This window comes from Montipora capricornis, chromosome 12, assembly GCF_036669925.1.
Source record: "Montipora capricornis isolate CH-2021 chromosome 12, ASM3666992v2, whole genome shotgun sequence".
Taxonomy (NCBI): Eukaryota; Metazoa; Cnidaria; class Anthozoa; order Scleractinia; family Acroporidae; genus Montipora; species Montipora capricornis.
In genome coordinates, this window is record NC_090894.1 from 11,605,757 (window position 1) to 11,630,756 (window position 25,000).

General features: G+C 40.0%; 3 protein-coding genes across 4 annotated transcripts in view; 1 reads left to right on the forward strand and 2 right to left on the reverse strand.

Annotated features, from left to right (window-relative positions):
- LOC138026486 (kelch-like protein 3) overlaps window positions 1-5,223 on the reverse strand; it is an 8,216-nt gene extending 2,993 nt beyond the window's left edge. The window contains exons 1-5 of the mRNA XM_068873863.1: window positions 4,409-5,223; window positions 3,384-3,754; window positions 2,755-2,963; window positions 1,897-2,259; window positions 1-294 (exon numbers count right to left, since the gene is read on the reverse strand). The exon at window positions 1-294 is cut by the window's left edge and continues 2,993 nt beyond it. Coding sequence (XP_068729964.1) covers window positions 65-294; window positions 1,897-2,259; window positions 2,755-2,963; window positions 3,384-3,754; window positions 4,409-5,062 — 1,827 coding nt within the window. The 5' untranslated portion in view covers window positions 5,063-5,223 and the 3' untranslated portion in view covers window positions 1-64. The remainder of the gene's footprint in view (window positions 295-1,896; window positions 2,260-2,754; window positions 2,964-3,383; window positions 3,755-4,408) is intronic.
- Window positions 5,224-7,984: 2,761 nt separating this feature from the next.
- LOC138027676 (RNA polymerase-associated protein RTF1 homolog) lies at window positions 7,985-20,677 on the reverse strand. Of its 2 annotated transcripts, none has more exons than XM_068875245.1 (17): window positions 20,547-20,677; window positions 20,354-20,464; window positions 18,628-18,757; window positions 17,583-18,087; window positions 17,416-17,496; window positions 17,210-17,300; window positions 16,671-16,753; window positions 15,788-15,875; window positions 13,802-13,909; window positions 13,440-13,517; window positions 13,203-13,324; window positions 12,755-12,812; window positions 12,612-12,683; window positions 11,458-11,556; window positions 10,683-10,715; window positions 9,499-9,661; window positions 7,985-8,837 (listed from the first exon to the last, which is right to left on the reverse strand). In XM_068875245.1, the coding sequence occupies exons 1-17, from the start codon at window positions 20,649-20,651 to the stop codon at window positions 8,728-8,730; spliced, it is 2,037 nt and encodes a 678-aa protein (XP_068731346.1). In that variant the 5' UTR covers window positions 20,652-20,677; the 3' UTR covers window positions 7,985-8,727. The 2 variants fall into 2 exon arrangements, with proteins under 2 accessions (XP_068731346.1, XP_068731345.1); XM_068875244.1 differs by having other exon boundaries at window positions 17,583-18,090; window positions 20,547-20,671.
- Window positions 20,678-21,080: 403 nt separating this feature from the next.
- The window catches only part of LOC138026952 (zinc finger FYVE domain-containing protein 1-like), a 16,915-nt gene continuing 12,995 nt past the window's right edge, over window positions 21,081-25,000 (forward strand). Inside the window, exons 1-3 of the mRNA XM_068874429.1 lie at window positions 21,081-21,229; window positions 21,411-21,536; window positions 23,630-24,152. Of these exons, the coding sequence (XP_068730530.1) occupies window positions 21,125-21,229; window positions 21,411-21,536; window positions 23,630-24,152 (754 nt within the window). The 5' untranslated portion in view covers window positions 21,081-21,124. The remainder of the gene's footprint in view (window positions 21,230-21,410; window positions 21,537-23,629; window positions 24,153-25,000) is intronic.

A 25,000-nucleotide genomic window follows, 5' to 3' on the forward strand; every position in this document is an offset into this window, starting at 1 on the left:
ATTTGCTCACCCGCGACCTACAATAAACTATAGCTGATATTGCACTGCATATTTCCGTTGCCGATTATTTCAGCTTTAATGGAGTAAGGTGATTTCGGCTAACTTTGCACGTCACACATTTAAAGCCCTCTCTTGCCACAGGAACTGACGTCACTCGGTTCCATTCTCTGTGAGCCACGTCAAAACACTCTATAGAATCCAGGACCCTTTCTCCTTTAAAGTCACGACCACCAATGACGTAGATTTTGTTGTCAAGAACAACGGCCTGGGCATCTTGACGGAATTCTGTCATGTCTAATAATGATGGAAAAGGAAACAGTTTGTTAAGCATAGCGTGGAGGGAGGGAGGAAGGAGGCAGGTCTCATGCCTTGATAGGATATAAGCAGAACTAATAATTACACGACACTTGTTTATCACAAATGTTTATGATTACTCTTTTTCTTTAAATCCTTAACTGTATTTTATAGGACGCCAGTAACTGTGATGGTTTTTCTTAATATGAAAAGAATACAGCAGACAAGCTATAGCTTTTACATTCTGTTTGCTTCCCTAGCTTGAATTTTTTTTCCTTCGGGAGGAGGGTTGGGGAGGGTTTAAGCAGTCAATATTTAGGCTACGACTTATAGGATGGGGAAACTGCAAAATTTATTTGTTCTTTTTTTTTAAAGCCAACTTTGCTTTCTGGGATGATTGAGAGTGGGTTACCCGGCTTAGCGTTTGATTACGTACTCTTAAAACTGAGGCAAATCGAAGAAAACCTCTCCAAATAACCCAATAGAGTCTGTTAGCAGGCTATCAGAGGACAAGAGTTTTGTGAGGAGGTGAGTCTATTGGGGAGTCAAGGCAACGATGACGGCTAAGGCAACGTCGACACCGTAAAAAAGAATATCATTGGTTAAATGAGGAAAAAACATCGTGCTGCGCGTGCAGAACGCATTTTAATACGGAAAAGTTCACATTGCAACCAGGGGCCGATTGCTCGATGTCTCGTTAACGCTAACCGTTGCTTAAGAGGTATCAAAACCTACAGATCTCCAACAAGAGAAAATGAAGTGGGAAGAAAGGGCATCCCCCAGACATACCTTTTTCCATAGGTAATATGTCTCAAGTTCTTTTAGATCGACTCCCACGCTGTACATATGTCAAGGGGATTAGGCAACAGCCAATCATATGGCGGGAATGTGTACTCTGAGCGTGGGCTATCCACGCGAAACACATTCCGGCCATATGATTGGCTGTCACCTAATCTCTTTGGGATATTGGGATTCGATCTAAAATAACTTGAAACATATTACATATGGAAAGGGTATGTATGGGGGATGCCCTCCCTTCCCATTTTATTTTCTCTTGGTTTTATGGTATTTAACGCTGGTTTACAGCGCTAACCATGTTTCCGAGCAACTAGAGACAGGTTGGCAATCAAACATAACGCGATGCTTCTCCGGTTTGAAGAAATTAAATCAAGCTTAGAAACAGTGATGAAATGATATATGAAATGGATCATAATGAAATCAAGTGAACTATGATCCTCGCAGTTATAAACGAGATCCTGAAAAATTCAGGACTTCAACGAGGTTTGAACCCGTGACCTCGCGATACCGGTTCGACGCTCTAACCAACTGAGCTATGAAGCCACTGACGTTGGGAGCTGGTCTTTTCATATCCGCAGTTCATATATGATCCATTTCATATATCATTTCATCATTGATTCATTCCTCACGGGAACATTGGAACCCACAATGATTTTCCCGTGTAGTTATGGCATCCGCGCCAAAAAAAAACTCTATCTGCAACTTACAGTACGGACCTCGAACTCGGTTAGTAAGAGGTAAGTAATCTCACATTTCATTTTGATTGGGTTGATCGAATAACTGGTATGAGCCCTGATAGTTTACCTTTCGTCAGATTCCATTGGTGCGTTTTTACGTCGTAAATCTCACATTGCCGAAGAGTGGTATAGCCATTATTTCCTCCCATTGTGTAAATTTTGCCTTCCAACTCCACTGCGCATGCACCAACCTTGCCGCAATTCATTGGCAGTACAAAGCTCCAAAGGTTTACCGCTGGATCGTATCGTTCCATGCTGATCTCAGGCTCAAGTCCTTGACCCTCTCCACCTATGACGTAAATATGCGTGTCCGTGGAAACAATGGTGTGACGACAGCGAGGTATCGTGGGTGGCGTGAGAAATTTCCACTTGTCGGTGATTGGATTGTAAACCTCGAACGAATTGCCATGGGAACCATTTATCATACCACCTGTAGAGGAATAGGCCTAATCGGCTAACTCAATGTTGTACCCAATTCAAACCCTTTGGGAAAAAAACGTTTTGTTCCAGGTATTTCCATATCGCGCAAATATAATGCACAAAGAATCTTAATCCCAAGAGATTTGAATTGGGTACGACATTGAGTAAGCCGATTAGGTCTATTGGAGAATAGACGAAAAATCAGCCAACACTTTTTTCTATCGTTATTTCTTACGGGTACCTACATGTTTTGTAGCATACGATTTGGCCAAAGGTAACCGATTTTCGGTCGTGTCAATGTTAATTCATATTTTCATTGAGCTACTAATCTGTTAAACGCCCCACACTTAGGGTTCGTTCACATCACAAAACAAACAAACGCTCTTTACGCACTGTTGCTATTTCAAAAAGTGTTTACACAGGCCATGACGAGCTTCTAGCTTATGATGTTTGTTGTCCGTATCACATCACAAGCTCAGCTACTCCTCAGTCTTTCAGATCTTACCGGAGATGTAGAGCAGAAGCTCATGCTGTGTAGCAGATCCTTTAGCCCTAGCTTCCTGGAGAGGAGCCACGAGGTCCCAATAATCGAGGTGTGGATCATAGCACTGCACAATATCTTGAAGAAGAAGAGAGGCCCTTCCTTCTACGGACCCTCCGCATGCATATACAATTCCGTTCACCACAGCTACCGAATGATCATACAACGGTGCTCTGCAAAACAGTAAGACATTGTCCGCTGGTACCCACTAAATAAAATTGCCATGGCGTTGAACACCTTCCTTTTTCATATTGCGAGAGCGCTTCACTTGTTACTCGCAAAATGTTGCTCCTCGAACGAAATAACCTCAGCTGGCACCCAGGGTAACCCGAACATTGATAAGCTACAAAAATCTTCTTTTCAGATTTTACGCGGCGCTTTTCAAGTAAAGTGCTCTGACTGTATGACTGTGAGGATATATATTTTTCTCTTTTTCCAATATTTCGTCAGGCACGGCCTGACTTCTTCAGGGAGTTAATTGATTAGCCGTCACAATTTTTTTTTTTATACATATATATAAGCCAACTGCGACTGTTTCTAAATTTCATTTCGTACGTTTCTGAGAACCATTTCATTCACATTATCAAAATTACCGTAAAGGAGCTAACGTATACCACTGGTCTTCGTTTGGCTCATAACAAAACGTAACAGGCCTTTCCTCTGGGTTGCGCGCTTTACCCCCAACAAACAGAATCACGTCTACAAGGATGGAACATGTTCTCGGAACCGTTCTTGGATTTTGCTGGGATTTCCTCTGGGTCTCTATAGAGGCATTAAATCTCATTGCTTCCATAACCATTTCCTTGGCTGTAGGAGATCGTTGCACGAGGTCCTCTGTTTCTATTTGTTCCACGAGTGTATATGTTGGCAACAGTGGAAGCCGGACAAGCTGTAGTAACTTTGCGAAGTGAACACCTCGTTCTTTGCGATCGTGTTCTGTCCATCTTACCAGACTGACAAACACCTAAAATGGGCAACAATTGAACTAACATATGTCAATGGGATACATGCTTTGGTTTAATTAAAATTTGATTTGATTTTGATTGAAATATAAAACAATCTACCAAGCAGTCGACATGTAGAACATAAATTCATATCATTAAGCTTAGTAGAATATACAGACAAAAATTGTAACGAATTGTTGAAGCCGATACAACTGAAAAGAAACAGGTCAAACAGTTCATGTGGACACAGACCACAGAAAGAAAATTAATTCATATTGGTTTTGTCGAGAGAAACTTTCTTTTGACCCCACGACCCATAAAGACAATCGAGCTGCGTCCAGTACCGGTCCAATAAAATGAGCATGGTTGGTCCAGTGTTGGTAGCTCTCGCCTTCAAGTAATGTGGCCCGGGATGGATTTCCGAGATAGACGCCACATGCGGGTTGAAGTGTTTCTCAAGGTATTCATGTTGTCCACTCTTATCAAAAACTTTGATTCACATTAGTAGAGCACTTTTTGCTGTGAGCTATGTGGCACGCATTTTTCACTCTGTCTGTGGATAATTGTTCGCTATGTCTTAGAATCCCACTTTCCTTCAAAGATTTACAAAGAACCTTTCATCCGAATTCTCAGAGCACCATTTAAGTTACATTATATAATTAATTTATGTTTACCTGTTGCTCGCTGCTTACACATAAGGCGTTACTTGATAATATCTTCTCTAACTCGTTTTGCGGAAGCTCCAAAAACTGCGCTGACTTTGCTACTTCGACAAAATATTCGAACAAAAATCTTTGACACCGTTGATGCAATTTTTCTTGGCCGTGAACCAAAGAGACTTCTCGCATTTTGAGACAATTTTCAGGCGTAAGGAATTTCACCAGCAAGTACGAGCACTCCTCAAGCAAACTTTGAAGTTTGAAGAAACTTGCTGCTTTGAAGATATCAATGGCATTAACAATATTTATAAAAATTCTTCCGCCGTACATATAGCCCAAAACGGCCTTCATCGTGGGACCGTCGATCTCTAGGGGTAAATCCACGTTTTTTATAAACCTACCGCTTTCGCTATCTATGAAAAGAGAACGGAAAAAAGGGCTTGAAACACCTAGGATGTTACGGTGGCATAAGAACTTGAGAGTACCGAGGCGAAGCGTTACATCGCAGAGGATTGTTTCGCGGAGCAAAAATTGAAAATACTCCATAATGGAGTCTTGAAAACTTCTGTCCACGAACAAGTAGGTCTGGTCTTGTTTCACTCTGTTAATGTCAGTTTGCGCGTCTCCTATGTGGTGGGTAGTCAAAGACATTTTTGTTTCCTCGCTCATAATCGTGGTGGGGATATACGAAGAAATAAACTGACAGGTGCCTGTTTTTTCTCTTTGATAGCTACGTGCTGGTGGCACAAAACCGCAACATTTTGGTTCACTGCCAAAAGCTAAGGCGCCCAAAACAGATAAAATTCTTGAGATCTTTCCGGTTTCTTATTCTTTCGAATAAAAAGTAGTTTTTGGTGCTTTTTGGCGTAGATCGCACCAAAGTGGCTGAGCGGTGAAGAAAAAAATCGGAGAGCGAAGTGTTTATTACTTCGTAACATGTCGCCCGCGCGTAACTTCGTCATTTTTGTCGCTCCTTGCAGTCGACCGCTAATTAATTCAGCCTAAGAGATACTATCATACTGACTAAAAATGGCGCGAAAATCATCTTGGAATACAAGTTGAGTGCGCGAAAAACATCGCCAAACCGAAGCAAAGAAATGAGTTTGGCGTGTCGTTCGTTCTTGAAGTGCACCAAAACCCCAAATTTTCCACTTAAAAATTCAACATTCCTTAAGGAGCAAGTAGCTAGACATCCTGCGAGCAGTGCCTCTCAAAAACTCTCCAGAGAGCGAGAAAGAGAGGCTCTCCAGAAAACGTGTTAAGTCTTTTAGGTCGCCGCAGCCCAACTTTCTGGGCTGGTCAAACCGGTTTAGGCAACGCGCGCATCTTACTTTTGACAAGGCGAAGGTCAAAATCGAGCCTTCAGTACGAAAATCAACATGGCGTCATAAGTGCGAGCGAGACTTGGCCTGGGTTTGAAGCTGTCTCCAAGCAACGGCTCGCGCATACTCAATAAAGACTTAACACAATTTCTGCAGAGTCCTCTCTTTCTCGTCCAATCTCGATCCCACTGAGAGCTCTTCGTTTGACTAAGGGAGAGAAGAGCTCTGGGGAACCCTGAAACAAAGTGTCTTCTCATTAATATTCGTGAAGAACAATTGGTGCATTCATGTTAGCACGAGGAGTGAGCAGGCGCCGTAAGGTTCAAATAACCAATTTTTGGCTAAAGAACCCTACGGCGCATGTTCTCCCACATAGAGTTTCCCAGAGCCTGGGTCGATCCAAGGCTCTGGTGACGAGAATGTTTCTCGTTGAGTTAAGAAAGGCTCTGCTAGCAGGATGATAGCTAAATTGCTTTGTCAAGATCAACATTTAAGGAGGAACAGTGACTTTCTGAAGTCAAGAAAATGCTGGCATGTTTGGTCCATGGCCGTGAATTGACTTCTCCAAATTACTGTAATATTCAACCACAAGAAAAAGGCCCGCGTTGAAAGACTTTGAAATCAGCATAGGCCACATCAGAAAATACCATAAAAGATGGTTTTCAATCACGTGATCAGACGGCCATGTTTGCGTACAAAACAATAGCAAATTATGGCTCATGTTTTGCATTATAATAGAGTCAAATTCCCGAAAGACTATTTTCTCTATTGTTCTGTACACAAACATGGCTGCTGTGACGTCAGGTGAATTACCATCTATAGTGTTTGTTTATCCCCCCAAATTTTGCATAAGCATTGTTTTTGTTTTCTCTTTGGACCATTGTTAGTCCAAAGAGAAACTGGATACAATGCTTATGCAAAATTTGGGGGGACAAACAAAGAGTATTACGGTATTTTCTGAAGTGGCCCATTCTTTTTGTAACTTGTCCGTCCATCAGATTCAAGGCCAAACAACCGTACCAGTCTCCCCTAAGATTTTGTAATGGAATTGGATCCAAGCTTCTCCCCAGCACGGACATGGCGAAGCAACATACAGTTTTGTATTCTTCACGTAACTAATCCTACAGAGAAGTGTTATAACTAACAGACAACCAAAAAAAAAACACGTTTGCTATAGGCAGATTTACCTTAACAATGAAAATATATTGGAGGTTTGGTGCACGTTAACAGCTCAAAACGGTCAATGAATTTAGTGACAAGTGCTCGCGCAAAGTACAAACGAGTAATGTATTTACAAAGTTGACACAGGGGAGGATCCAGTAACAGAAGAAAAGAGAAAAGGCATTATAAGACGCTTAAAATGTTACCAAGACCACCACGCAGGGTGGAAATAGGTAGAGAAAATTTCTACAAACTTTTATTATACAAGAAACAATCGATGCGAGCACTTCCTTTTTTCCTTCAGTTTTTGAGTCTGTTTGCCTAACACGTGACAGGCGAAATTTTGAGCTTCGATTTATTTCACGGTCCGCAATTACTCACGTTCAAAACTGACCAATTGGACCTCAGAGGGTTGAATCCAGGGAAAAGTGACGTCAAAGGCTCACTAGTTTAAAATTTTAGCTCGTGAATGCAGCTTGTTATATAAGCAAAACGCGAATTTAAAAGTCTGAAAGTGATGCATATTATTTCTGCCGCGCACACACGGATTGCTTTCTTAAACTAGTGAGCCTTTGACGTCATTTTCTCCTCGATCCAGCTCTCTCAAGTTCTTAAAGTTGGTAATGGCGGACCACTAAATAGGAAAATTCCAGGCATAATAAACAGGTGTCTTTTTTTAAATCAAGGCTTAAAACTTTGGTCGCTTGGTGTTTAGTTAACATAGTTTTGAAATCCAAAGAAAAATAAGAATTTGATTTTTTGGTCACAGCGGCACTTTGAAATACAACTGAAAGAGACCCCAGAGAGACGAGGCAAGTTTCATTTGCAGAGCTGACTTAACATGGTATGCTACTTTCTTAGCAATGAGCGAAGGTAGGTAGGAACTCGAACCATCGAGTAAATTCGCTTCCTGCCTGGAAGTCGGATTTCCTTTTTCGTTGAACATTCGCCTGTTGTTAAGCAACTGCCACACTCTCTTTCTCCTTGGCCAACTACACCATCACATTTAACATGTAATCACCAATTCTCACAGCGAGCATACAAGTATTTGTACTTCACAGATAATAGCCTTGGATTAAAACCATCATCGTGACGTCAAGGAAAAAGTAACTTCTTATCCAGTTTATTCGTGTTCTCAAGGATGGACTGGAACGAGCATGGAGGATTCCCTTGCATCAGCCTCTATTTCATGCTCGCTCGGGTCCAACCGCGAAAAAACACAACACGGTCTCTTGCTCAAGAAATAATTAGAAGAAACCATTAAACTTTAACCGAAACTGGATTCAGGACGAGTTTTAGGCTTACTTCTCATATGCCGGAAAAAAATCACAAAAGATCGCGGACTCCATCATTTCCCCACCGTCGCACATTCTGCCGAGATATGGGGATTCTCTGGACGTTACCTTAGTCTGACCGGTTTATTTGTCGAGAGGGGGTGTAGGACTGCAGATAAGTAAGTAAAATTCTTCGCCATTGCAAATTTGAGTTCAAACTGTCGCGACGTATTGCCGACCGTCCCAGAAATCTGGGACGCGTGTGAAAAACAGAACCACGCCCGATTTTCCCGATGACGGCGGATGTCTGTTATTCTCCACGTACTCAGTAGTCGGGATAGTGGACCCAGGTCTTTCCGTCAGACGATAAGTAAGCCTGGTAAAAATTGCTAAATGCAGTCCGGTTTCTCCGATGCAAAACGACAGTTGTAGCTCTCTGAGTTTCAGAGTTTCCGAGAGACAAATATAAATACAAAAAATTAAGAGCAAAAATGGCTGTCTCCCAATTTAAGAAAGCTCTCTCTAACTTGTTGTCGAGTATACTTTTGAATCACGCGCAGTTCAGAGTTGTATTGTTTCATATGAGTCCTCTCCGTTTCTTGTAATCCTCGAGGTTAAGGGATCTTCTCGGAGCTCCATCTCTTTCAGTGTTTGCAGGTCGCGGGGTGGCAACCGCTGGCCGAGACTCTGAAGGGAGAAGGCAATCAAATATTGAACACTAAGGGACTCATCAAGGAGCGAACAACTGGACACGATTATTTTTGGAGTCAGTGAATCTTTGTTTACACTCTTTGCCTCATTCGCATAAGCCCATCGTTTGTTTATCTATCTGCCAAAAATTCATTACGTAATATTGAAAGTCCATTGAAAAATGGTCGACCGCGCAATTTACCACATAATCTCTGCGTAATGACTCTTTGGAAATTCGAAATTCACAAAGAATGTATAGGCGCATTAGCCCTTCCTGCACCCAAGAGTCTTTCAGTTTTTGATGGCTAACAACTCGCTCGTTGTCAAAGCCAAAAGGCTTAAAATTTAGTAAAGACACGGTCCAAACATTTGGTATGGAGGACTATTCTTCTGGAGCTTTCTCCCAAGTTTCATGGAATTTTTCTAGCACGCGAAAAGGGCATTTAGAAAGATCTATCTGAAGTTTTGAGCAATGCGTTCCCATTTTTGTGCATTTTTTGATTTCCTCTCCGAAAGGATAACGTGAAGTGATGAAAATTAGATAACTGGCCCAGAGTTTTACAATTTCGCGCCAACCTTGACTAATTACGAGCAAAACCGAAACGAATCACGACTGGGCAAGACAGGGCAAACACAGTAACAGACAAAGTTGTTTTACCTGCTCCGGGCGCAGGAATGTTGAGGTTGATGGTGATGTCAAAGTTATGAGCTGAAAACAGATCTTCTGAATGGGAGGGTTTTCTTTCAATCGCGGAGGTACCATGCCCGCCCGCCGCTGCCCCCGCCAAGGGCGTGGCTAGTAAAGCCGCCACATCAGGAAGCTGCCAGAAACAATAAAAAAAAAGAAATATCAAATTGAGGACAGCACATTTTTTTCCTTTGCTATTGTCGAGCTCTGATCTGTGGTGAATTCCACGATTTAAGCCTGAGCACTTCCAAAAAGAGTCGATGAAGGTAAATTAACTAACCCTTTGACTCCCCGGAGTGATTGGCATGTAAATTCTCCTCACAATTTCAATGAAATATCAGTTAGATAGGTACTGAGAATGAAGATAATTAACAGCTTAAGAGTTGTGATCTGGATATGACACCAAATTCTAATGACTACCCTACAAAGAACTCTATGGTACGAGTAAGGAGAATGAACGTTTCGATCATAAGCGCAAGCCGGCACAAGGAAAGGAAGAACTTTGATCCTTACGCTTGTGTTAATGCGTGCGTCAGGCCCGTTTTGACGGTGAAATGAGCGCTCTTGTGCTTGTGAGTGCGCATGCGCGTGCGTCGCTGGTGAAAACCAAGCTTGAGAGATGAGTTCGTTGATTCTCTGTTCTGCTTGAAGGTGATTTTCTTCTGATACGCCAATCCCCCCGACCCCACATTTATTTTGTCTTCCTTAATGTGACTTGGAGCCTCCTTCCCCCTTCCAAAAGTAGAGCACTCCGGTAAGCTTGAGCTATTATCATGTACAATTTTTCCCTTTTAGTTTTTCTTTCCCGTGTGAAGAAAGTCACACTTCATAAAGTTTTAAGCAAATCGAAGCAGCAATATGACAAATGTATTACGCTATGACAAACTATTTCGCTAACAACAAGTTCCTTGTAAATCCTGGGTCGTTCCAATCCCTGAAGGATGGGGGAAGGGGGGGAAACGCTTCACAAGCCAACAGCACCCCTCAAAGGACTGGAATGACCCACGATTCACTATGAACTTATTATTCGCGAAATTGTCCATTAATTAAGCCCGATGAAGATTAAGTGTCAGGAGAAGGTTTACGCTGGTTATAAAACACGAATTGTCATAGCTCAGTCCTTCGCCTATTGTCCATGTTCATTGTCTACTTACCCCTGTTTGGGTAAGTTGACTGGACGAGGCAGCCTATAAAAGAATACAGATGGAAAATAGAATGCCGTCAATACACAAATGAACGCAAAAAGAAGGCACAGTAGATGCTAAGGGCTGATTTACACAGTACGATTTTGTCGCATGCGATAAGCTTACGACAGGCATACGACATGACTTACGATTGTCGAAGCGTTTTAAAACATGTTTTTAAATGCTACGACATTTTTCTGACGTACAGTACACGACAATCGTAAGTGAGTTGTAGGTTTGATTTACACGAAACAATTGATGTGGTAGGCCTGTCGTTAGCTTGTCACACGCGACAAAAATCGTACCGTGTAGGCCCTAAAAATCCAGTCTGTTCATCGGGTTCATTATAGTTAATACATGGAGACGGTTATGAAACTCGACATTCCTGTTTTGGCCCTGATAATGAACAAACAATGCCATCTTTCTAAAAGACATCCAATTAAAAGTTTCGATTAATTTATCCAAAACTCAGTTGTGAACCCAGGACAAAAGACTAGGCATAGTCACGGTCAAGCTAACATGAAGGGCAACAGTACTGTTTTCACTTTTGAAATTTTCGGGGCTTCATAACTAATCCATCCACTGAATATGAACTGTGGTTTTATCAATCTTAGACGTTGTCGGGATTCCCTCGCAAAAATTCGGCAAGCGTCTTCGGAATTCAGCGTTTGCACCCTTGAACGAGTTTACAAGGAAAAGGTCATCGATTTTCGAGTGAAACAACTACCATAAAAATCCAACTTACCCCAGTGGAACTGGTTGGTTGTGAAATGGGAGAGGATGGCCCTGCGTCGATATCATCTTCGTTTTCAACTCTTGTTTCGGGAGTTTGAGCAGTTTTTACCTATGAAACAAAATCAACACTTTTTACCCACAAGGAGTCAACAAACAAAAGAAAACGTGTAGTCTTTAATCCGTGCCCCATTGACCAGTTTCGAATTGTGCGAGAATTAACAGAGTCAGACGTTGAACGTTATGGCTAACGGTTTGTTGAGATTTGGAATTTTGAAGGACGTATGAATCTTTTAAGGGCTATTCATATGAACCTTGCAAGGGCTGTTCTCTCCCTTTGTCGTTCTTATAGCGACAACACCCATCAGTGCAGGGGCCTGTTTCCCGAGAACTTTTCGGGCCCGAAAAGCCAGTTATCAAACTGCAATCTGCTTATTTTGAAAAGCCGATCCTTTGACTATGTTTTTAATGTAAGAAAAACTAAGAGGATTGCGACGTTTGGTTTAGAACCTCGGCGTTGCGAAGAATAAAGGGAATTGTGCCACCCGAAATAGGCCCGAAAACTTTCGGGACTTTTGAGAGAAAGGCCACAGGTGTGCTTTCCATTTTAGTACATCTGTATGACGTCACCTGCTTGTCATGGATGTGGAGTCACCCTGGGAACGAGGTTGGAGTGACCAAATCAAGGAGCATAAGCAGGAGACGTTTTCGAGCCACAGAGGGAAACTGGAAGCGAACCTTTCGCATAACAGAACAGTAGAGTTTCCTACCTTTTTAAACAAATTGTCTCTAAACGAGAAAAGATACTTAGCGATATAAATGTGGTTGTGTGAAGACAAGTTGAAAAGGTGACCAGTTCACTTCCCGTTACCGTCCGTAGATCAAAAACGTCGCGTGCTTAATCTCCCTGGTTTGAGCTCCGTAGCGCTGTGAAAAGACGGCTAACTTTGAGGTTACCTGGAGGACTACAGAAACCGACGTTAAATTCTCGATTTTCTCATTAAAAGGCCACACCGTTCATGCCAATTTTGCTTCTGGATAAGTTGGTGCAAGCTTTCCCCGACGAACCAAGAGAAATGACTAGGCTGACACAAAGTTATTTTTTAGCTAACGTTTTCGTAGGCATCATAGCCTAATGTCTTAATGATAGACGAGAAAACTGCTTACCATAGAAACGAGTTGAGGGAGAGTTTTACGTCTTGTAAAGGGATTTGCTTTTTGCTCCTCGGACATTTCTTCCTAAAAATGAAAACCAAAGGTGCTAAGTCATGGTGCATTTTGTTGATCCGTCACACAAAAACATCTCCTACCGCGGCCGCCTTCTCTGCCTCCACAATATTTCTCTTTCTGTTTCGCTCGTTGATATAGCTGAAGAGACAAGATTGAACAAATGTAAAATAAGTGATTAGTATCCTCTCTACGAAAATACTTTGATTACATTTACCGGAAGCAGGTCGTTTCGGCCGATAGCCTATTCGCCTAAAGTGAAAGTCCGTTCGCCCGATACGTAATAACAGGCTTAATGCACACCAAATTCCTGCCACCCAATGAGATTCCCTCAGCTTTTACATGCTGGATATAGTATCACCTTCCCGCCCCAATAGTTCGTGAGAACACCTTTTCAGTTCGGGCCCAGTGGACTTATATTTCGAGTGAAACGACCGCAACTCCATTCATCTACAACATATCAACAATTGATGGCAGACATAAAAATTATTTTAATCACTAGAACGAACTCAAACTCGACGTTGTGTCTACCTTATCGCACTCAGATTTTTGGTGCGAACTTTGTCAAGATGTGAAGCTTTTTCCTCTAAATCCTCCAGTTCACCGCGTATTTTTTCCGCTTCTTCTACATTTCCTGATTGTTCCGCAATTTCCTATCATGAAGAAATAAACACAAAAAAGACAATTTCAAGAAGTGATACCTAAAGTGAACGAGAGAAAGTCAACAACCTAGAAATGCAGCAGACACCCTTCCACTTGCTTACAAACCTTTGATCGCATTAAGTGATTCTTCTTCTGGGCGTAGTTAAAAGGTGTTTTTCTAAACTTCTGCTTCTCTGCTACAATCTGTATGAAAGAGAAAAACAGACTATAACCAAGGAGAAATTACATGCAATACTGAAACTTCTGCATGCCTGTATCAGCTTTAGGGACTCGGTTCTTATTTAGGAAATGTTTGCAAAGAGGAAGGCACGAAGCTCCCGGTACTGTTGTCTGGCTGTATGTCAACTACCACCTTCATGCAAAACTGGTGCAACTAACCCCACTACGTGCTCAAAATCTGCCTGTGCCACACTAGTACAAGTAATCAATGACACAAAAAGAAAATCAATATTTTAAGCGAAATTGACCTTATCAATATCCTCCTCATTGTACATGTAATGCCGAGCTTCATTGAACTTCTTGGCTTTATTGTCGATTTCCTCCAGTGTTGGCAGAGGAATATCATGGGACTGACACTGTCAAGCAACATGAGGGGAAAACAGATTAATAATAATAATAATAATAATAATAATATTAATAATAATAATAATAATAATAATAATAATAAAAAGAAGAAGAAGAAGATTACATAAGTATAAAGTTTATTCTTACATATGAACATTACTTTCAAGGCTATCCTTAGACACTAAAGGAAATTTAAATAAAATTATTAGGTTCTATACATTAAAGGTTCAATTAATTTATTAGGTGCAATTCAGCTGTTGATATGTGTATAATTTTACTCATAATATAAATTGTGAATAAGCGACATGCACAAGTCATTCAGTCATTCTGGTACTATAATATTGTAAATAATTTTCCAATACTTGCAAATAGGTTTTTAGAACTTTTAAAAGTGTAACAATTTGTAGTCTCATAGGTTACGCTGAGCGTCCCGTGAGACTTTATTCTCCTGGCATACTGAAGTTCAATAAATTGCACCCATAATAATAACAATAATAAAAATTTAATTTTATTTCAGTGTCATAAACTGTATTCAGCACTGGGGTAGGGGGAGCTTTACAGAAATCAAATCAACTCGTAACCAATTGTAGGTTCAAGGAGAGGGGAAAACTGAAGTACTTGGAAAAAACCTCTTGGAGCAGAGTAGAGAACCAACAAACTCAACCATCATGTGATTTGAAACCGGGCCACATTGGTGGAGGCGAGTGCTCTCACCGCTGGGCCACAACTGCTCTCACTTTTTAAAAAGTGATCTACATGTACATTTAAGGACGTTCGCGCCAATTGTTTCTGCGCATCCTTACTGCGAACGCAAATGCACACACCACGTCATACACGAGCACGCGCGCTAAGTAATAAAATGAGAAATGGTAGGGCAAAAGGCCATTGCTATAGCTTTGCCTAGATTTAACGGTCTTGGACGTTCGGTGAACCCAATTTTTCTTTCCAGAAACAGATTTAATTTACAATTATCTCCACGTTGTCCAAAAATGAACAAAAAATCAATGTGGGAAGTTAAAAAAATTTCAAGATTTCTGCTCACGGGACATCAAATCCTGCCATCTTGCGGCTGCAAGGCGCATGAAAGTGTGGTCGCTAAATGCGAACTTGATCTTTAAGGAACCTCACCAGTTGACTAAATTCACTTAATAAGTCCACTTAAACAATATTTGGCAGAGAAGATTTCACTTCAAAGATTTAATTGCAATATATTTGGGTTTACAGACACTGGCCTTATTCGCTAACGAAGCCCGATTTTGTCACATTTTGGGTGTTTTTCCGGGCATGTTCTCTCCAAAACGAAGTCGGTGACCCCCCATTTTTTTTACATTTCTGACATAACTAACTCATCATCTTACAGTGGTAAAAGTTTCAGAAAAAAATCAAAGTTGAAAATTTTTCGCACAAACGTCCTTAAGACCTTTGATGTAATAATTATTTTCATAACTCATAATTGCTACATAAAGCCAATTAACCTGCAACCGGCAACAAAATTAGTTGCAACAGTTGCCAACAGAGCACACTGGCAACGACACATTCATTGTTTGCAAAGAATACTTGTCCAAAAAGTACTTTTCCGGGATACTCCTCCCTCTCCCACCCTAATCAATGTTGTACCGCTGTTGAAAAGGCTTGTAGGAAACAGAAAAGAACACAACATTGTCCCGGGGTGCAGGGGAGGGGGTCATTTTCGCACTGAGCTTGAAATCGACCCTAAAGGATAAGAGCTTTTCAACAATTTTGACGCCAATTGTGTTTACCATTTTTGTGTCTATCAGCCTACATGTAGCCTCTTCTTTTATGAAGTGAGCCAATTAAAACTGAAATAGTTGGCATTTTTCAACCAAGCTCTCTTTTTATGTTTCCAAGATACAGTGGCACACATGTACCTCTTCCATCCACCGACTAAATTCAGATTCTGTGAATCTCTGGTTTGACACAAACTCCAGCCGGAATACTCTTTCCTGATCACCATGCCTAACAACAAACACAAAAAATGCTCCTAATTCAATAATTCAGTTTTCTTTGGCCTTTCTCTTTGCACTGTACCAGGATAGCTGTGAAGAGTCTCTTCTCTTTGTCAGATATGACTACCGGTAAGTGATAGAAAGATCCCAATTATCTAACTTTTTTACTATTTCTTCTTAAATATGAAGTACATGTATAAACAAGAAAGGTGATTATTTGGGCAAAATAATGATTGATAAAGGTTCCATTTAGTTTCCTTTCTAGTTCCTCCAAGTGCTAACAAAGTCTGCTTGAATTCAACTACACTTTTGGTAACTACTTCCATTTATTGATTGTAATAAACAAGCCATGAATTACATGTACTTCTTTGCATGGTAATAAGTAAAGGAAATCATATGAACACAAGTGCATTTCATGATTTATGGGCACAAGTGATGTTTTGAAAGTTCTCAAAATTGCACGAGCCATAGGCAAGTGCAATTTGCGAATTTTCAAAACATCACGAGTGACCATGAAGCCCTGAGAGGCACTGTCGTCGGGTACCGATGTTCCAACAACCAAAGTCAAGTGGGTGCCACCTTGAGAGTTTAGTGAGAAATCAACTACCTAATCAATCTAATAATAATTTGACTCTTATTGACTAGGAAGATAACTTCCATTCAGTTTATTGAAACTCCACTCACCAAAATTATATCTAATTTCATTATGGTATTTTACACATCATTATCATTCCCAGGTTCAAACCATTTTCAAAACTACAACGTATTGTAGAAGGACACACTTAGCAATGCACCATACACGTACTTTAGTTGCAGTCCCTTATTAGTCTTAGTAGTTCCCAGACTGTAAACTTTTGCAGTTTCGACAACATCTCTGATCTCGGCAACCTACAATCAAGCATACAATCAAGAAAGAGAAAAAATCTAATTTTTATGAAAGCTTTAATCTTAAGCTGCTCTTTACATGTCAGAAGACATGTTGGTCTAAGAAATGTGACATAAATTTTATGATTATGGTTTAGTCTTCATAGAACATCTTTTCGAAATCTAAATAATCCTTCAAGATTGTTCGGTAATCTGGGACAAGAGAAAGATGCATTGTACTGTACCTCGGTACAAAAGTCCACAACAGGACAGCAAGGGATCATGTGGGATTAAAAGTTGCACTTAGCAGTCCCTCATCAATCATTAAATTTTGTTTGTTGTGTCCCATATTTCCCATATTCTGGACACAGGGTCTCCCTTATGCCCACGGGAATGGCAAGATGAGAGACCATGTCCTTCATCACCATGCTTAGCGACATGAAATAACCATGGGTGAAACTGAAAAGAACTAAAACATACCCTGTACACTGGTCTGGACTCGTGGCTTCCAATCCCAACTCGAACAAAACATCCGCTAACAATCTTACCGAAGAATGGCATATGCACCCATCTATAAGTAAACAAAAGTCATGTCATGTTTAAACAGTTCGTAATATCAACCATTTCTTGGACAACAGTTTACACACTCCTCTTTATCAGATCTCTTTACTACCATGCACATGTACCTTTCAAGCTTGTGTCTTGAAATTCTGATTCGCTCCAGATCACTAACAGAGGATACTCGAAGAGGTACGTCATCACCTTGCCTAAGACAAAGAAAAAAATCAACAAAAAGAATAACACAACAGCATTGTAGAAAAGGAACTTATTTCTTTCATCAAGGTTGACTTACTCATCATCAGAATCTCTATAGGATCCTTCCCCTGAACTAGACTTGCTTTCGTCCTGCTCGTCATCATCCTCATCATCTGTAAACACATCATCTGCTTTCAACTGTGGCTCCTTCTGTTCAACCAACGATTCTGCAACCTTTTTCTCTTTTTTCTCCGACCTCTTCGCCTTCAGATCATCCAAGGCCTTTGCCTTCTTTTCTTCAATGTGTCTCTTACGCTCTTTTTTTCTTAAAGCTATACCTTCCTTCTCAAGATTGGCCTTTTCCTTTTCACGCTTCTTCTTCTTTTCTTTCTTCTTGGCAAGTTTTAGCTTTCTCTCAATTTCGTATCTTGTCTTGAGAGCTTCTCGTTTCTCCACACGGTTGAAAATTTCTTGTTCTCGTTCCTTTTCTGTCATTTTTTCAAGTCTCTCTCTGTCAGCTTCATCACCCATTAAGTTGGCGTCCCATTCATCATGGTATTCTTCATCATCTTCTTCCTCCGATGAAGATGATGATGATGATTCTGCTTGAAAAATCATAACAAATTTTAATCCAAAAAATCTAAAATTTTACTTACATGTACATGTACTGGAACAACTTTTAAGTTGCAACAACCCCCCCCCCCCCCCCCCCAAGTAAGTAATTTGTAACAAACGGTTTTGGCCAATCAAAAAGGACGGAGACAATCCGCTAAACCAATCAAAACTCCAAGTAATTACACGTAGCCGATACAAAGTGCAGAAAAATGTGCAAGCGCGAGCCACGATTGGTTTTTGTTTCACTTCTGACTGGTTAGAAAAATGGCACGAGAACTTTGAACCAATCAATGAGTGAAGTAATCATAAACCAAAGCAATTTGCTAACTACTTTCAACACTCAATTAAAAACCGCTCTATTGGAGAGCTACATATTGTATTTGAATTCATGTTCAAACTTTCTACAACAAAAATTAAACATGATAAAACAGAAACGTACATGTACTTTGTCAAGGCAAAATAAATCGTTACCCACAGTACGTTTTGCAGTCGTATTACCAGAGTATCAAAAGCAAGGATTCTCTTACCACCAGATGAAGTTTCTCCACTTTCTTCAGAAGAGGAAGCAGATGACGAGGCATTCTTTTTGCCTTTCTTTTTCTTTTCCTTGGCTTTGGCTTTTCCTTTTCTTTTGCCATTTTCAGAATCCATAGTCCACTAAAAAAGCAAAAACTAATCACAAAACCTTGCAACTTTTAATGTAAAAATGAGTCAACTCTTTAGTTAGCTTTAAGTTAATACTTCTTTCTAAACAAGTTTAAAAGCTGTGCTGTACATGTACAGTGCCGCTCAAAAGTAAGTTACCACCCTCGCACACGACGCAAATCGTGTTGCGCACTACAGGAATCGCATCGCGCGTTGCATGCTACGATGGTAAGAAATCTGTAAGTGCAGTGGCTTGACTCTCGCGCGCGATTTTAATTGACCTTTTGTTTCAAATTTTAACCGTGGAAGGTGTTTGTGAAAGGCCAATTTTCGAAGAAAATATGCCTATAATAAATTGCAGTATCTTCGTTTCACATTTCATTGTTTACAAAGCTTCGTTCGCCGATCGACAAACCGTGAATCAAGCCGTTTTGTAAGGAAAGTAAGTTTTCGTATTTACGCATTTTCAAGATAATAATAATCCTTGGTTTGTGTTTCCTTTTGTAGAATCGCTCTGAAAATTTTAAATGCAAATTTTACCCCGATGGTCAAAGAATCAAACGCTTCAGATAATTTATGCCTTATCGAGTTGCGAACTTAAGATTGTGGACACTAACAGCACTGCTGACTTTAGCTATAAATGATCATCATATTGTTGTTATGTAGAAAGGATGTTTTGGAATAAAGTTAATTGTAGTTTTCTTCTGTTTAATTGTTATTGGTTGCTGTCAATGTTTGTGTGCGAGTGTCGAGAACAAATTCATCCTTACATTGCGCATGAAGTTTCGTTTTCAATGTTTGCAGATATTTAAAGAATGTATGTTTCAAATTGCACGCTCCAAAAGTTTTGCGGTTGGCAAGAAATTTTACCAACACACAATGGACATTGTCTTTGTAAGAATTTTTCCACCAAGTGGACGATGTTTCAACGAAATCATTGTTTATTCGTGTATGAGCTTTAGAAACACCACGTATGAAGAATTTATTTTCCATCAGAATTTTCGTTTGTAAACTAGATGCATGTGTTTATTGACGCTTAAATGTCGTCTCCTTACTGTAATTTTGACGTGGATTTTTATTGATATTGTGACAGTCTATCGCTAATGCACAGACGCCAAGTTAGAGCTTCCTGCCCCTCTCAGTCCCAATCCGTTGACCTTTGTACGATGACCTCTACGATGCCGGTACAATGATCCATCAACTGAGCTATTGCACCTGCATTGCAGAAGTTATGGGTTTGAACCTCGTTAAAGCCAACTAAATTGTCTAGATAAGTGCAAGCATCACTTCTCTCTTTTGTCTATAGCCCGCACTTTAATACACATTCATTTCCTTCAGTAGGGCATGGAGTTCCCAGTGTTTTGGTCTGTCCTCTGTGGTAATTAGCTACATGTATCTAGTTGAACTCCTAGTATAGTGTATTCTGATTTAGGAGTATCCAGTTAAGGCATTAAAACTAAATTCCCATAACAAAGTTCACGCACTATCTGCGAGATATAACTGAATCATGGTTGATTAAAGAATTATAGTAACTCGTTTTGTTTTGTCTTACGCCCACAAAACAAATAAGCTTCAATCAAGGTAAATTGGCTCTTTTTAACGTTTTACCTCATCATCACTTCCCTCAGAGGAGTCTAGATCGCTATCCGAATCTCCTGATTTTTGCGGCTTGGAATTCTCTTGCCCTTGTCTGGAACGCTTTGCAAGCGATTTCAGTTCCTGTCAAGTCAACACAATTTTCCAAGTCAGCCAAATTTGTGCGAAAACACTTGCGTCTAGAAATCTGTAAATTTAGGTTAACCTCTTCTAGGTCTTGTTCATTCTCGTCATCGTCACTGCTCGATTCTACCGCGACGCGTTTTCTTTTGCGGTTGGAATCACTGCTATCCTTCGAAGGTTTGCCCATCTTGATCTGTTCTGGACAGGAAGGCCAGGTTGCTAGACTGTAGAACCCAGGTGTTTTGTAGGATCAAAAACAGGGCTCGGTCACCAATTCACTTTGTTATTGTGGTACCCAAGGGCAGCCCAGGCGCCCGTTTCTCGAAAGTCTTGAAAATTTACGGGCCATTTTCGGGTGTCACACTTCCCTTTGTATCACAAGAACGGAGAAGATTTAATTCGTCATACTTCACAGTCATTTTGCTTTTTGTTATCTTGAAAACATGTTAAAAGATCAGCTTTCCGAAACAAGCGTTTGGCAGTTTCACAAATGGCTTGTCGGGCACGAAGAGATATCGGGATCCGGGTATCGAGACTCCCAGCCCCGAGAAGAAAATAGCTAAAACGAGGTTTGGTTTGGTTACCAAGTCTGTTGTCATTCCCAGGTTACGGAAGTTTTGCAAGTCAGTCAAGAAAGCAAATCGATGAGTATCATCGAAAATGGCTGCTATCTTGCCCGATAGCGAACATAAAAGCGATCCTTTACTCCACGATCAACGTGTGAAGAAATCATCGACTCTGAAGTCATGTGAACGTACATCTGAGGTAGACATCTAAGCAGATCGAGATATTGTTTTGGTTAATTACTCTTGGCATTGCATCATCAGAAAAAATAAGCTTTAATTTTTATTTACAGCTGTGAAAAGATCGAAGCGAACAATTTTTGTGAGGCTTTGGTACGTTTATGTTTAGCTTACTTGTTTCTCGTGTTTTACTCGACAAACAGGAAAGTAAGTTCCCCGTCGGACAGGAAGAGAATGCAGCAAGCTCCTCATCTGAAATAAACGTCATTAGTGTGGATCAGGACAATCAAAGAAGCTTCTTGCTGCTGGACGAAAGAGAAAACCTTCAGGTAATATGAAATTTATAAAGACATATTAGCCTACATAATGTACTCGATCGGTTGTTTATTATAGTGCATGGAAACGTACGTGAACGTCTCTTAAATTTTCTTGAAAGTGACTACAGACGTATATAGCATAAAGGATTGAGCAATCAGGTCGCACTTTGAACTCAGCAGACACTCTGTTCATTTAAGCATCACTTTCATTTCTTATATTTGTTCTTTCAAGTGCTGATTTTTAGACTTACATAAGAAGAAAAACGTTGATGCCAAAATCCAAATGAATACAGCTTTTGTACTTTGTGCTTTACTAAAACAGTTATTCATGCACATCCCATTGCAGCAGATTTGAGGTCTTTTGCCCTCGTCATTTCTAAGTCAATGTTGTAAAGTTAAGGCTTTCCATGCTATTGATGTTACAGTGTAATTCTATTACTCTTGGTTCATATTCATTGTATAAAGAACCCATGAAACTGAGGAATAGGATCTTAAAAAAGTGACAAAGTTTTAAAATTAATATAACGAAATGAAGAAAAATAAAATAATAATGAAACATATGATCGTCTGTCTCGCAACATAGTCACTTAGGTTGTAGATTGGATGTTTCAACTACTTGTTTCATTCCTATTGACTGGTTATGCACTACTATATGTGGTCGCTACATGTAGTAGCAGGTAACAAGTTGACTTTATTGCCTAGATAAGTGGATGTCACTCGTGGACAGCGTCTCAGCACCCCGCGCTTGAATCCCAGCTCCAAAGATCACTCAGCTTTCCATCCATTTGTGGTAGTTAAAATGAGTACCAGTATCACTGGGGACAAGTTGAATGTGCAAGTAGTGGGATTAGAGTAGCACCCAACCCTACCATAAGTTATGTATTAAGAAGCTCTCAGTTGCAGTTGAAGCTAAAGAAAAAGGAGCCTTCAGGTTGCCTCTGACTTTGGTCTGCAACCTCTTTTCTTGTCTTCTCTTGTCTTGTCGTCATCGCCTATTGAGAACCGACAGTAAGCAGTCAAAACATCACAATCTACAATTTACTACATCATGAGACAAATGATCGTACTTTTTATTATCTAATATCTACCACCATGATGAGCAATAGCTACTTCTTTCACAAAGAAAAAATAGTTTTAAAATGGGTGAGAGGGCTCCCTTCTGGCAAAATGTCCTGGTTATCATTCCTGATCTCTGTGGCATACCTCGGTTTGAGGGTGTTGTTTCTCCAGGTACTCAGTCTCCCGATAACATAAAAAGACTGGCATCATTTTCATCTCATCTAGTCTCCCTCGCAGCTTTTTAGTGTTGTCATGCAATGCTTGGGATTAGTGTTGTGTGACAACATTAAAAACTGCTACAAGGGGGCTGGAGTACATCTGATCTGGTTTGATTTGCAGTCTGCTCAATAAGTTATTGGTAGAATACTGTCTCAATTATGTGAGCTTCAGAATTAATAAAACAAAGTGATGATGATGAGAGTTATAATTATTACTAATATTTTGTATTATAATTTGTACCATTTTAGCACCAAAAACTGTATACAACAAAAAACCTGCCATTCTATTGCTTGAAGGTGTCAAAATTGTGCAGGCCCCAAAATAAGAGGTCTGGACCCTAATAATAATAATAATAATAATAATAATATTATTATTATTATTATTATTATTGTTTTTACCGGTATTATTATTGACAATAAAGTTGACAGTTACTTTTGAAAATACATTGTTTGTGGTTAGTCTTACAAAGCTCGTTTCATCCCCAATTTTCACTTGTAAATTTGGGCGGTCTGGAATCCTTATGAGATATGAGGCGAGATTGCTGTCATCATTTTGTTAGCGAACAGGACTTTGGGCGTGATGCCCAACGAGTTTGCCAAGCAGAAACAGGTCTCTGATGAGTCCCTTGGTCGGGATGAAACGAGTGTTGTAAGACTAACCACGAACAATGTACTTTCACATTATTATTATTAGTATTATTATTATTATTATTATTACTATTATTATTATTATTATTATTATTATTATTATTATTATTATTAGTAGTATTAGTAGTAGTATTATTATTAGGGAGACCAAGGAAATTTTTCTATTTCTTTTGTTCTCAGGTACTGAGTGTGGAGGAGTTTGTCGCAAAGCTTTCCTGTCATGGAGAAACAAGTATGAAAGTTGTCTGTATATTTGGCAACACAGGTGATGGAAAGTCACACACTCTAAACCATACATTCTTTGACAATGAAGAAGTGTTTGCAACTTCATCATCACAAGTGTCTTGCACAGTTGGGGTGTGGGCTGCTTACGATGACGTCAATCGTGTAGTTATCTTGGATACTGAAGGACTGTTGGGTGTGTCAGGAAACCAGAATCAGCGAACAAGACTTCTGCTAAAAGTTCTCGCAATATCTGACATAATCATCTACAGGACAAGGGCTGAACGACTTCACACAGACATGTTTACTTTTCTTGGTGATGCATCAGATGCATACCTTAAGCATTTTACAAAGGAGTTGAAACATGCAACTGAAAGATGTAACATGGATGTACCTCTGTGTACCCTAGGTCCTGCAGTGATTATCTTTCATGAGACACAGCATACACATTTGTTGGGAATGTCTCAGAGTCAGCATCAAGGTTAGGAAACTCTTATTCTCATTTAATTCTGGATTAGTTTGGACTCCTTCTCGAACAAAATGCAAGTGTCTGAAGCATCAGAAAATAAGTTCTGATTTGAATATTAAGTTATATTTGTACCATAGCAAAAAAATAATTGTGTGCAGTTGAGTCTTCAGGAGAAATCCAAAGGTTATCCCATGCATTCTTTATACTGCTCTTAATCACTTTATCCTTTTTTGTTCTCTTTGATTGGAAAAACTATCTTTATGTATTAAACATTGCACTCTCAATCCCACCCTGTCAGCAGAGCCTTTCTTAACTGACAACAAGAAAGAAAGGACTGTGCAGAAATTGTTTAAAGTATTTTTAACTATGTGCAAGCCTTTGCTTGTAGACAGGTTAAAACCCAAGGCCATTAGTCTTGATTGCACTCCCAGACACCCTGTTGGGATTAGGCTTGATGTTGACCTTGTCAAAAATATGATGCGTACGCTGCCTAAACTGGTTTGACTGGGGTGACTTGACCAGAAACTTGGGCCATGGCAACTTTAAAGACTTGACACAATTTCTGCAGACTGCCTCTTTTGCTCCCCCTCTGGTGAGTCTTAGAGAGGCTCTCCTTGCAGGTGTCCCAATCGCCGCGGAATCAAAGCTCTTTTCATTTGACTAGTATTTTGTGCCTTAATTTTCTTTACCATGTCCCCACCAATGGCATAGCTTTTCCACTTCCACTCCTCAAAAATCCCACATTTCCTCAGTTTATTCTAAGAAAGGGTTAAACTATGAAATGTCAGTCATTTTATCATAAATTTTACACTGTGGCAATTCAACCTTTACGAAAATAAATATTTCATTTTTTACTTTCC